General features: G+C 38.8%; 1 protein-coding gene across 1 annotated transcript in view; it reads right to left on the bottom strand.

The window, feature by feature from the left end:
* The window catches only part of POLR1B (RNA polymerase I subunit B), a 498,537-nt gene extending 484,948 nt beyond the window's left edge, over window positions 1-13,589 (bottom strand). Inside the window, exons 1-2 of the mRNA XM_044057995.1 lie at window positions 13,253-13,589; window positions 2,345-2,512 (exon numbers count right to left, since the gene is read on the bottom strand). Of these exons, the coding sequence (XP_043913930.1) occupies window positions 2,345-2,512; window positions 13,253-13,429 (345 nt within the window). The 5' untranslated portion in view covers window positions 13,430-13,589. The remainder of the gene's footprint in view (window positions 1-2,344; window positions 2,513-13,252) is intronic.
* Window positions 13,590-13,852: the final 263 nt, after the last annotated feature.

Here is a 13,852-nt window from a genome sequence, read left to right as displayed (position 1 = left end):
GAAAAAGATTTTTAACCAATTGCATACTTTACCTTTTCCATAATTTCTTAAATACCTTCAGAGTGTGTGTCAAAGACACATTCCTAATCCAGTGGTGTATGAAGGAGCTCTGCTTTCACACCCTCTGATAAGGGCCAAGTTCTCAACAAGGCATCTGTACCCACGTTTAAAGTAGCACCTGACAACCCTGGGAACTGAGGTTGCATAACTGAAGCATCCCTCTTTTCAGGCCTTTGTATTGCATTCTCTCTGTGCTCAGCTCTACTGGCCAAGGAGGAATTCCTAGAACTTTAAAATGTGTAACTGGTAGGGTAGTTAAGATGCAAGTCTTTTCTCCACAACAGGCAGGTACTCTAGTCTTTCTGTCATTGAAAATATCCTGGATACAACCATATTTAATCCCTTGCTAGAATGCATGCCACCTCTATTTTATTAATAACTAGGTTCCTGTACGACCCATGTACCCTATAAAAGAGTCTGCATCCTCAGAGCAGGAAACTAGGAGTCAGGCTGCAAATAGGTATTGTAAATTGCATCATCATGGACTCCTACAATAGGAAGGGCCAAAAGCTTTGGTTCTGGCAGGCCCAGAAAATTTCTATAAATAACATTTACAAGAGAACTCTTGTGATTCTCATTTGAAGGTATCTTTCATCCTAGGACAGGCATCTCAAAATAACAAATCCTTGGGGGCTGAGCCTAGGGAATAGCGTGTCCTGATTATCAGACTACAGGTATGAGAGAGGAGACATCTGGTTAATGTAAGCCAGTTTTTACACCTCTGACAGTGAGGTGTCACAGTCCTCCTTTGGGGAGAAAGCGCTCTTCTTGACATCTTTGAGACTGTATATTTTTCAAATGTTGGCTGTTTAGGTTTAGACAATTCAAGAAATCCTGATCCAACTTAAACATATCTTGTGAGACAGTTGCCCACTCAACCTAAGCTGAGCCAAGCTGATCAATGTCCATTTAGAATTAGGGATCTTGGGCCTATGCTTTGGAGTGTGGCCCGACTCGGAGTCCTTGATACACAAAAAGACAAACACCTTAAACATCAATCTGGTATTCATCAACCCTCTCTTCAAGAAAGAGTGGGGATGCAACCCTCCCCTGCTCTGAATACACTGCGAGTTTCAGATCTTGAGGCCCATGGGGAGGCCTTAGTACCAACTGGTGGCATAGTAGTCTCAGCTTACATGAACATGCTGGAACCTTATAATGTAGCAATCTCCTGAGAGGTCATGTCAGAGGCCTCTGCAGAATCAGTAGACCAACATAGGAACTAGTAAGAGGAGCTGCTGGACTCTGACACAGTGGTAGCAGCCTCACATATTCTCTTTTCCTTCAGATGCATCTCTGAAGACATCATTTTCTTCTGCAGCAAGGTGGTGGAAGAACTTGTGGATGACATGACAAAGCAGGACAGACATGTCTTCTTCAACAATAATTCCTAGATAAATTCCATTCCCTGCATTACCTGATCTTTTGGTTAAACAAAGCACACTGGGGACAAATGAGCACATCATCACATCCATACTGGAAAGTCTCTGCTGTGTTGCATTTCCTGCACCTAAGAAAATTGTTGACATTGGCACGTTAGAATAAGACACCTACAATTAGCACAGATGAAAAAAATCAACTTCAGCAACAAGGAAAGATGAGGATTTTTTTTCCACCACTGGGTTGGTTATCTAAAATCTCTGGAAGTAGTCCAACCCTACAGATTGGTGATGCAAACTGAGACTCAAGCTATTCATACAAATTGCAGAAGAAACACCTGAACATGGTGTTAGCTTGATGAGCCATAAACTTTCTTCATTGTGCATAACGAGCAGAACCTTCATTTGGACTTGAATTCCATACCAAACGTTCTCAATAACACCATACTTTGCTACTACTGTACACAAAGCAATACAACACTATTTGCACCTGTAGGTGTTGATAATACTGTACATGCGCAATGCAGTGCTCACCTTTGGCCTCTACTGAAAATAAACTTTGCTTTGCTGGCCATACTTTGCTACTACTGTACACAAAGCACTACAACACTATTTGCACCTGTAGGTGTGGATAACACTGTACATGCGCAATGCAGTGCTCACCTTTGGCCTCTACTGAAAATAAACTTTGCTTTGCTGGGCAAACTCCTACACAATAATAAACAAAATATATTACATTTAAAAAATATATATCTGGTATTCAGATTAAAGCAAGTCTACCATAATAATTTTATCCAGGGAGACAGCAAGACAATAGCTAAAAAAAAAGTTAAACATGTCTGCAAACAGTGAAATCCCCAAATGCCATTCTAAGTACAAATTGTTCCTATAACTACAGAACTTACAGTTAGCTTTCCTCTGTAGGTACTTCTGCGTCCTCGACATTCAGCTGGGTAAACTTTCTGGTCTTTGCTCAGTGTTCCTTTTGGAACTCCAGGAGAAAGGATGGTAGCATCCACACATGCCAAAGAAATCTGATCACCTTTAAATGAAAATTCCAGAGGAGGAATAGCCTGAAAAATAAGAAAAGGATGCAAAGTGCATGTTTGATTTATATGGCATTTGCAAGAATCAAGATTAATATACTTTAAGAAGACTCATTTTTTCAGTATACAGCACACAGTAAAGACCAAGAGTTGCAGTTATCAGACCGAGGAATGAAAAAGCAATTCTGTTTGATTTGCCCCAGAAAGGTTCCACAAGTATACATTACAAGATTCAGAACTTGTATTACTGATACATTCTAACCTTCATCAGAAACTGTGTGGCACTGAGAATATATCAATCTCAGCAGTGCCAAAAGTATCAAAAAGCACTAAATAGCATCAGACAGAAACATCTCGTCTTTAAAGCCAGAAACGGACTTGAACATTAAAGAAAACTCATCCACTGGGTAACGCTTCCATGTGTAAACAGCTGTAGTTATTCATGGGTGGTACTATGACTGGATTAATGACTAATTACATGATCCATCCAAAAACAACACAGATGTCATCCCTGAACTGAAGAGCTGCCAAGGAGAAAAACAAAGCCTGGAGTACTTTCAAGTACGTAGGGAAGTGTGGTGCAAGGATAGACAGATTAATAATAATCCATGTACACAGTAAAATATACACGTAAGTCAAAATAAAAAGGCATACCTGCACAGTGTGATTCTGAGTAAAGCATATGCAGAAGCGGCAGCCTGATCAAGTTAAATGCAAGGCGCAAATGACTAAGATAACATGCAATGCCCAGAGTAACAGGAAAGGAAATACAAAGGTAAGGAAGACATGAAAGGGTGCGAACAGTAAGAACAAAACACCTAACATAAGTTACTGCAAGCATGCCAGAGCATAAAGAAAAGAAAAAAAAAGACAATGGTGCAGACAAAGACTAAAGGATATATTACACACAAACACACTAAAAGGCGCTTAAATTTGTCAGGCATTCTGCAACTGAGCCCGTCTATCCCAAGCAAAATTCTTGAAACAACTAAGAGTGAAACGGAAAATAATATACATAGGTTTCAGTACAAAAACAGCAGCATTAAATGGTTTTACCACTACTGTTCTAAGAGCAAAACCTGAGAGTTTGTATAGTCACCCTCTAAGGTTATCCCTATACTGATTTTCAGTGAGGTCTTCAGAGAATCCCATTCTCATGACTCTTTCTCCCCACTCAAACGTATGCATCCCAGACCTTAACTTTATTCTCTCTTCCAAAAATAAAACGCATCTTCATTTCATACTCTTCTACACTTTTAGGTACTAAATGCCTATATCTTGCTGATGGTGCACTCTGATCCAAAATGCTTTGTCCCCAGTAATTTCTTCTACCCTATAACATGTTTGCTTCTTACTTCTAACTACAGTTCAGGACGTAATATTTGTAACCTCACTCCTGGGAGACCTTAATAAACTTGATTGGATGATTTGTCATTAAAAAAAAAAAAGGGTTAAGACTAATTGCATTAGGACAGTTCAGCTCACAACCTTACGTTTACAGTCTACACTTGAATCCTTTAGTTATGGACCAAACAAAGGAGATAGACAGCAAGGCAACTGAGGACCAGACACATACCTCTCAACTCCTAAGTGCCAGAAATATAGACACAACCAAAGATAATAGGGGATAAAGGCCCAAAATCAGGGACAAATTTGAAACACTGCTCTTATAACCTTAGAAAGCTGACAGAATAGGCTCTGGATTAGAATGCATTTTCTGAAGGATATAAAGTCAAACTCAAACATATATCATTATTTAACAACTTCAATCCTTAATGATTTTAAAAACCATAAACTTTATGAAGAACAGACCAAAATATGAGGCAAAAATCTAGACATTCTATGAAAATCTGGATAGTTGAGAGTTATGACCGGATACTTTCTGCAACCACAGCTCTTCTCTTAAAATCCAGTGCATACCTCTCAACTGTCCTGATTTTTGACTCATATTTTTGGTATGCTCCTCCTAAAATTTGTGGTTTTCTGGTAAATCACTGAAAACCAACATCACTAAATAACAACAAACATCTGCATTTCAGACTATATATGCTTCAGAAAATATATGCTACAACAAATGTCATTCTAGCAACTTTCTATGTTTACAAGAGCAATATTTAAAATCTGTCCCTATTTTTGGGCCTTCAACACCCATTATTTTAGGCTTTGGCCAGACTTCTTGCTGTAAAGGGTTGAGAGCTATGATCCAGTGTTATGACGAGTGCCCGTAACTTATGTTATCTGCTATCAGAGCTCTGGATGCAGGAACATCAGTATAGGATTCCTATCTCAGTTTTCCTGGGTGGCTGTGTTAGGGGAACATGTATCCAATGACTGCTTCCCCAGATAAGGTTAAAGGCTTTTGCAGCTATCTGGGCATGTTCACATTCAGCTTTAGTTTTAATCTCCTGAAGCAAAACACATTGGTCTCTGTACCATCCTGGAGTCCTTGTAATAGAAGCTCAAACTGCAAGTCACCAATTTTATGACACAAATTACTTCAGGAGCTTTCCTAAATAAAAATAAAACTGCTGACAAAACTTTTCTAACCCCTTAGTGAAACATGAAAACAATCTGAAACCCACTGGCAACCACTGATAGTTCCCATCCTATCCAGAAGAAAGGGTTTACTTCAAATCCTGATAATTATCAACCAAACAATGTAACAGGTATTCTTCACAAAAGAAGGGAAATAATCTTGCTTTCAGATCCACAGGAATATAGATGCATGATTGGAAGCACCCTCTTCCAAAGTTGGCAGCATTCTTTGACCCACAAAACTTACTGGTAATATAGTTAAAGTTCTAATAGTCTTCCATCAAACCTGCATCATGAGAAATATTTGAGATGATCCTGCACACAGGTAAAATGGATAAACTAAAAAGTAAAAAATTTATTAATATGAATAAATCACACGATATTTAACAAAGAATAGAATATTAGCATGGGGGAAACGCTCTCAGACATAGAGAAGATGGTGAAGTACCACAGGGTTGAGTGTCGGAACACTTACTACTAGTTATCTCTTTTTTTAAAGGCAGAAATAGGAAACCTCCAGTAGGTGTCAAAATACACAGATGATTGCAATGTGAGAAGGACTGTTGCCACCACCATCACCAAAAACACAACGGTGTTGCATGGGAAGTGCTGTTACCACTACCAAACACACACAACAGCACTGCAGAGTGATCCAGTCACTGTATACCTATCGTGCTTGGACAAGCCAGGTTCTGTGTAAAGGAATGGAACACACGCTTTGAAAATACTTCTGTGAAACACAATTATAAAACAGATGATCAACTACGCAAAACAGACACTATAACAAAGGCACTTATCACACTTCTTAACAAGGTTACCTTTGATCAAAATGTGTCCACAATGGTCGGGAAGGCGTATGCCCTAAATCTTCTATTAACATGGGGATGACCTAGAATATGCAGCACCGATATGGGCACTTATTGTGTACAATATTGTTTTCTGTACTCATCTAACAGAACATTTTCTACAACCAGAAAAGATAAAAGATTTCTCACAAAAAAACGACTACCAAATTCAGTCTACATAGAAGTAAAGGCAGCCCTCAGTCAACTTGGTCTTGAACAGGGTCCTGAAAAATGACTTGTGTCTGGTCTTTAAGGCAATGTCAGATGGATCTGACTCTTTCTGAATCTGACTGGAACAGGAATACAATTAAGATAAAATCAGGCTGGGTAACCCGATAAATATAAGCAACTGGAAGAAGGGTAGGCTTGCCATGCAGTCTCTACCTAGTCACTGATTATGGAACAAACTACCACTAAGAGTTAGCAATTAGATATTTAAGGGTAATAAGAAATGCCATATGTAGTTAAGTCACTTAGACTTGTAGAAAGTTAACAGACGAGGCTGACTTTAAATTCATGAAATAGCATCTTCAGGCAGGCCTGACAGCTTAACTATCAACTGAATCAAAAGGCAGACAAAGCAACAACCGCAACAAAGAATATAGAGTGTGATAATAGAAAAATAAATAAGGCCATTGTCTGCCTGTTTGTTCTGACAGTCAGTCAAGATTTATTCCAACCACCAAGTTTGTAATCATTTCAAATTCATCTGAATGCATTTAATGGAGTTTCCTCAGCCATTCCCTGGAACATTTATTCCACTTACATCACTAAGGTTATCCTTTAACTACTAATCACCGTCATGTGATTTATTTCACATAAAAGTAGATTTGTCAATAACACTGGGTTCAGTTATACATCCCCACACTCTTTTGTGTACGATATGTATGATAAACTTCACAGTTTTCTCATATAGAAGACAGTGTGCTGTGTAATCACAACACAAAACAGGCTGTCCTGTGCAGTTTGTTGCTGTTTGAGACAGAATATCGATAGCTGTAGTTACACCACTGCAAGGTCTTATGAAATGTATGTATATAACAGTATTTCAAGCAGAAAGCTCAGTGGGATGCTTGCTTACGGAAGACTCTAACAACACTGCTGAACAAAACAGTAAAGAAACATCTCTTTATTAGCTTGTTAAAACACAGCAATCCAACCTCATAAAAAACTGCATTTAATGATATCAAATAAGCCTTTTATAATCTCCCCACCTCACATATATATATATATATATATATATATATATATATATATATATATAGTGCAGCCTGCATTTAATGATATCAAATAAGCCTTTTATAATCTCCCCACCTCACAAAAAAAGATATATAAACATTAGTGCAGCCACAGCTGTAGCAAGCACCATGCAGTCATGAAGTTTATGAGGACATTATACTATACTGCTTTGTGCTGCATTTTCTTGATACATGGTGCTACTGGACTGAGGAGTTCTAACTAGATCGGCACTTGCTGCCAGTCCCAAAAACATCATGAAGTGTTTTTATTTAATTCAACTCAATCTGTGTGCTTTCACAGTGTGTTTGTAGCTAACCAGTTAATACTGTTTCTTGTGACAGTTTTTGTTTGACTGACATTTAACTTCTCTCACATACATCTTGGTCCTTTGCCTAGTTTGCACAATCATAGCACAATTTGAGCTGTACTGAGTTGCAAGGTTCTATTGTCATTTGTTATATATTTACTTGTTTTTGTTTTGTTTTTTTACCTGCAAGTCAATTGTTCAAATGGTTATTTTTATAACAGTTTCTTGATGCTCCCAGCCCAGTTCACAGCCATCATCTACATTTCGATCTGTACTTGGGATAGTTACTGACAGTAACCATGTTTGACTGCATCCAACACACCTAAAAGCAGTCACTGTGTGGTACCAGAACCTACTGATTCATTTAAATATTTGTTTTGGGGCATTCAAGCCAACATATCTTTCATTTTACTGGTAACAGACAAGTCTTAAAGTGTGTGGAATGCAGCATCCAAGCCAACCTCCAACTGTGCTACTGGTGACATCTGAGCCTGCTACTGCAGAAAATATGGTGTGTAGATTTTAGTACATGTTCAGTTCTCGTGCTATTAACATTCTACATAATTTGTATACTGGCTGCTCTCTTAGTACTGCAACTGTATACTGTGCCAAACTAGAATTATGTACTACACTCTACTCTCAGATCTTATTACATTTAAGTTATATTACCTTTTCAACCCTTGTATTATTGTTGCTATACTGAATTTGGGTGCTTTACCAAACCCTTGCTGTATACTACTCTCAGATTAAACTGTGCTATGTATTTTTCCCTACGGGTTCAAGTGCTTGTTAATTATTGTAAGCACATCTAGCCTCACCTACCAAATTTCCTCACAACACGGTTTATTCACCCAACATACCTTCCCTGCCTATTGACTAAATTTGTTCAATATATAACCACTCTTGCCCTCGATAATCCAACCCACCCAGTAAACACAGAAGCCCACTCTACCTCTACCCTTCTGTTGCCAACCTCACTATACTCGATATTCTGAGACAGTGCAGGGACTGCCTCGTGTTGGTCCAGTTGACTGTCTGTAAGTATGACATGATTTGTGAAAGGTATTATCCATATAACTTGGAGGGCACCCTCTTACTTACACAGATGACTTATAAGCACCACATAAACCCATCCATACATCAACAAGATCACACTAAACCGACATACAAGGCTGTTAGGCTGTTAAACGAACGCTCCCCAAGCTTCCCACAATCAAGTCTAAAGGGACTCAGCAACAATCTACCAACACAACTCCACAAAAATCAGTGAGTTACCAAGTTGCAAATTGCAAATGTTCTACTGACACTAAATCTTCAGACTGAAGTAGGAATGCCCTAGTAAGTGGATACAGCAGCAACAGGCACACTGACTCTACACTCACTAAGCTGAACAAAGACAGGGTGGCAGTTGTCCTTCCAGTGCCAGAATCCACGATATCACAAGAGTCCTACAGTCCCTCAAACAGGGCAAATATAACTACAACCTGGTGGTGGCTCATGTAAGGATGAATGACTTCAGACACTCAGTTCAGAAGAACATGCAGAGGAGACACATTTGGGAATTTACTGAGCATGCAACAAATGACATTAATATTCTGGTCCTACCTGGAATGCTACCTTCACCTAGAATAGAGCCTAGACATAAAATGAAACTTAGCTTCAACAACCGGCTAAGTAGTTGGTGTCATTCTAGGGTGATCCAGTATGTGTTAACCTGAAACAAGATGATCAACAGGCCAGATGGCATGGATATTTCATTCTATGGATTCTACAAATTGGCCAAAGCACAGGCTGACCCACAGTGATATTTTAAGCAAAGTCCACCTTTTGAACATTCCAGCATAAGAAGAAGGATTATATTAAATTCCAGTTTCAACCACTTCGAGGATGCTCAACTCAATGCCAAAAGTCAAAAGTGTTACTAAATTGCCAGATCCTAGAACTTGAACAGATATATACTAGTACTGTAAAAGATAGGGCAAAGACACTGAGTTTCAGTACCTATCACATATTCAGACCTGCTGAAAACTAATGGAGAATATTAATATTTCACAGACCCAATTACCTCTGGACAGATTCCCTTTCAACCCACAAATAGAACTGACTGAACTTCAAAATTACTCAAAACAAGATACATTTCCAATTCATAACCTGCTCTAAGTCACTTTACATGTCTCCAATGGACAAAGAAATATTTCCAAATCCTCTTACTGGACTACCAATAAAACATTTTCCGATGACTGACTTAAATTATCCATCAATTAATGGATGCAACCACATCGCAAAAGTTGAATATGCCCAAAGATTCCCAGACTTAGTAAATGCTAACACATTCATCATCATCATCATCATCATCATCCCCTTCTTTTCCCTATTTTCTATTTGAGATTAGGCGGTTGTGTCAAATATTGCCATAACTATCGATTCAATACCACCCTACCTTCTTTGACTTTCATGCCTGACTGTTCTCAAGCCTTCTCTCAATCTGTCCCCCACTTTGCTGGACACCCTCATTCCCTCTTGCCATCTTCCTGTCTGTCCCAAATATTTTTCATTACACTGTTCTGCTTTCTGCCTAAACCACAATAATCTGTTTTATTTGACCTTATCTGCAAATGGAACTACTTTGGTTTCTGCTCTGATGTCCTCATTGCTTCATCTGTCCCACAATGTGCAATCTATGACTCATCTCAGGCACTTCATTTCCATCACTTCTAGCATCCTCAAATGCTCTGTCTTTATTGCCCATGTTTCTGTACTATAAAGTAGTACTGTCTGCACCACTGTTTTGTACACTTTACTTTAAAGCTTCTTTAGCATTCCTCTGTCATACACTACCCCTGACACCCTGTGCCAGTTAGCTGCATCCCCTCAGATTCTAGCTTTGGCCTCGTCACTCAGACTTTTCTACTCAACCACCAGTCTTTTCAACCACCTTTCCCAAATAATTGCAGCTGTTAACCTGTTCCACTACTTCCCTTCTAACTCAGTTCTCAGCTTCTTCCGATTTCCCCAATTTGCTGCCATTACCACTGTCTTATCTGTACTTAGTTTCATCCCATGTCCCTTCAGTTTTGCATTCCATTCTCCTGTCCTTTGCTAAAGCTCTTGCTCAGAGCCTGCCTGTAATGCCACATCATCTGCATACAGCAACTTTACTGATCACTCCCTTGCAACCTATTTGCTAATGCAGTCCATCACCAGTATGAAGAGTAGTGGGCCTAGAATTGAACCCTGATACACACCCACTCCCACTGGGAACCCCGAACCCCCCTGTGAGACAGAACACTATTTATACTTGAGTCGCTGCATCCTTAACTCCTTTGTACAAAGAGTTAACCAGCCCACTTGGGGTCAAACTATTCCTGACATTGTCCTTATTAACATAGCACCAACTTGAAATACACTACTCCCATAATATCCTCATCTCTGGTAAAAATCCAGTCATAAATAAGTAACATACTCCTTTAGGGCAATGACTTTATAAAGATAAATCTAACACAACTGCACAATGACTATCCAAAATTTAGCTGAAAGATTTCCAGTCCCCAAGGAGCCTTAGTTCCCTGTTAACAAATGGCATAAACCAAGTGGTCTCAATCAGAACCAGATACATTGAGGAATATAGCAAAATAATAAATAAACCAGCTTTGATGGAATACTAGCATTAATAAGCCCTAAAAGCTAATTACGGCTTATAATAAATCTCTAGCCACATTAAGGATAATCAACAAAAATCAGAAAGCTACTGTAAGAAAAATCAAAGTTGAGCAAAATTAAATTAGTATCCACAGCTAAAGATAATCATACAACCTTTAACTACATCAGATGATTAAAAAACAGCACACAGCAACGCTCTGAATTAATTCATAATGGTATTACCCACTCTGACTTACATACAGCTCAGCTAATACACTTGCAGATAAATTTAGTGCCAACTTCACACCTGAAACAGTCAATGATGTTCCACAAATTCCTAAGTCTCCCACCCCACAAATTACCGTGGAATATACCTGAACTACCTACATGAAAGCCAAAACTAATCACTGACACAGTATTTCATTTCTTAAATTAAGAGCACCTCACATGGCTTCTCTAAACCCCTCCTAAAATTGCTCGCCTTAAATGCATCCACAGGGCATGTTCCTCAAGTATGGAAAATGTCTGTCATTATGCCACTCCATACAGAGGGTCCCAGCTCAAATCCTGGGAACTACAGTCACATCTGCCTAATAAGACTAATATGTAAAACTAAGGAACATACTATATCAGAGTTCATAAATTCAGATATTAAAAAATCTGTCTGCTCTAACCCCATTACAACATGGTTTTATTAATGGTTGACTACCTAATTCAGTAAACCTCTTTGAGCAAAATCGCTGAAGTCGTAGATAGCAGCCATGCAGTTTATACAGCATACATAGGTCTGACAAAAGGCTTTGATATTACTCCCCATACTGAAACTGTAAATGGCTCAGTATCGGGATCCCTTCTGCATGGGTTATTTTGTTCACTCAGCATCCAAATGAAGTCAGTGGTGTGTTAGATAACTGGCTAAGTATAGTACTGTTGGTAAACTCATCTCAACAGCAGCTTTAATACAGACAGGACCCCACTCCAGGCTAAGAAGCTTATCAGAGATCTTAGCACCTTCATAGAAAACTCTCTATTCTTTGACCATCATGTAGCAACTGTAGTCAGGAAATCCTTATATCTACCCAATTAATAACTAAAAATATCTCATCCAGATCAAAAGAAGTTATGATTCCTCTGTACTCTGAGCCAGTTAAAGAATATAATTCCCCTTTTAGTATGTATGTATTTATTCAAACACATCAAACAGCTGTAAAGACTTCAGATACTCCTAACTAAAAAGATTACCAGATTAAAGATCCTCATCTACCAATACAGGTTTGAAGCCCCATCCCTGTACTCTGTCTATTACAGAATCCTACACAGTAAATTATGCATATCACTTTGTGCCACTAAGAGCACATATCTTCTCAATCTCCTACATTTCCACAAAACAAACAGCTTTTATTACTCCACCCTTTCACCATCTCTGGAATAATCTTCTCTTGCAATACCTTTGCTGCCCTTAAGGCAAACCTTGATGAGTATCCATAAGATCACCCTGAGAGTGACTTATTTTGCTGTGCCCTATAATTGTTAGCACTGGCAAGGGAATTATGGTGCATAAAACGACTCTGCCTTATGAGCCGTGAACCAAATAAATCAAATGTAAAGGGTACAAACCATTAAAAAAGATACTGTCAGTCTTCATACTACAAGCTATACGATTTAAAGCCCCCTAGTGTACATTTTTGCAGACGTATTGTACCTTTAAGTCTGTATATAGGATGTACATGGTACACAAAAAACAGTTAAACTTGAGAAAATAACTAAATGCCACGAGACTGGTGTACACAATACCAAAATCCTTGCTACACCGCTAAGCAGAACATGTCACGGTAGGAAGCAGTGCAGCTCGTGCCTTGTATTGTGTAAAAGTATAAAGGTACTAGAATTAGTCAGAATGGGAAAAAAACGGCTAACCAATCTGAAATGTGTTCTGCACATTCAGTAAATGACACATACAACATAATGTTATCACAATGTTTCCAATTGTGTACTGCCAATACTGTATATTTTATTGTACTGTGTTTCATATCCAGGCTGTCTAAAATATGTGCTTTTTAACGAATGTCCTACTCCTGTCAATAATTTTGAACAAAAGTAAATTTCAACTCTGAACAACATATTTAAATAAACAGAATGAACTAAAGAGGAAATTTGTGAGTACCACGTGTGATCAGTGCGTCGTAACATATAAACACTCACTTGCACTGCCCGGACAAGTCCCACTGTCACTGCCTGATTGAACGACTCCAAATGGGCTCGAGTGAGCTCTCGAACTGCACAATGCTGCTGCTCCTGAAGCACACCATAATCTGGTTTAGTTAAATGTTTCAAAGAAGGAGCCCCAGTTAAATCATTCCACTTACTCGTAAGCTCCATGCTGCTACATACAAACAACCGAAAAAAAAGAAACAAAATACTTCAACTCATACTACCCAGTACCGACAGTTCTGCTACTGGGTGTTGTAGTTTTCGCCAAGTAGGATAATTTCAATACAGTGGAAGTGAATACAGCACCCGTCAGACATAGTGCATGTTGTGTCCGTCACCATTTGTGTTCCCCTAGCAATTACTGAACTGTTAAGACGCGTGTAATAAGTTTCTTGTACTTGGGTATATCGTAGAATGTTATTGTAAGTCTTACTTGTCTTGATCGTAAATATATTCACAGCTTTCAAGTCTGCACTGTCCCTGATTTTGTGTCATATTTTTGCCCTGTCTTTCCTAAAATTGAAGTTTTGGGGAACATTTGAGATGGTTACAGTCAATTGCCAGGTATTACCTGTTCGCCCTTCCAGTTCA

This window comes from Protopterus annectens, chromosome 1.part2 (genome assembly GCF_019279795.1).
Source record: "Protopterus annectens isolate FY-2018-M chromosome 1.part2, PAN1.0, whole genome shotgun sequence".
Taxonomy (NCBI): domain Eukaryota; kingdom Metazoa; phylum Chordata; order Ceratodontiformes; family Protopteridae; genus Protopterus; species Protopterus annectens.
This window is presented reverse-complemented; position numbering and strand designations above follow the sequence as displayed.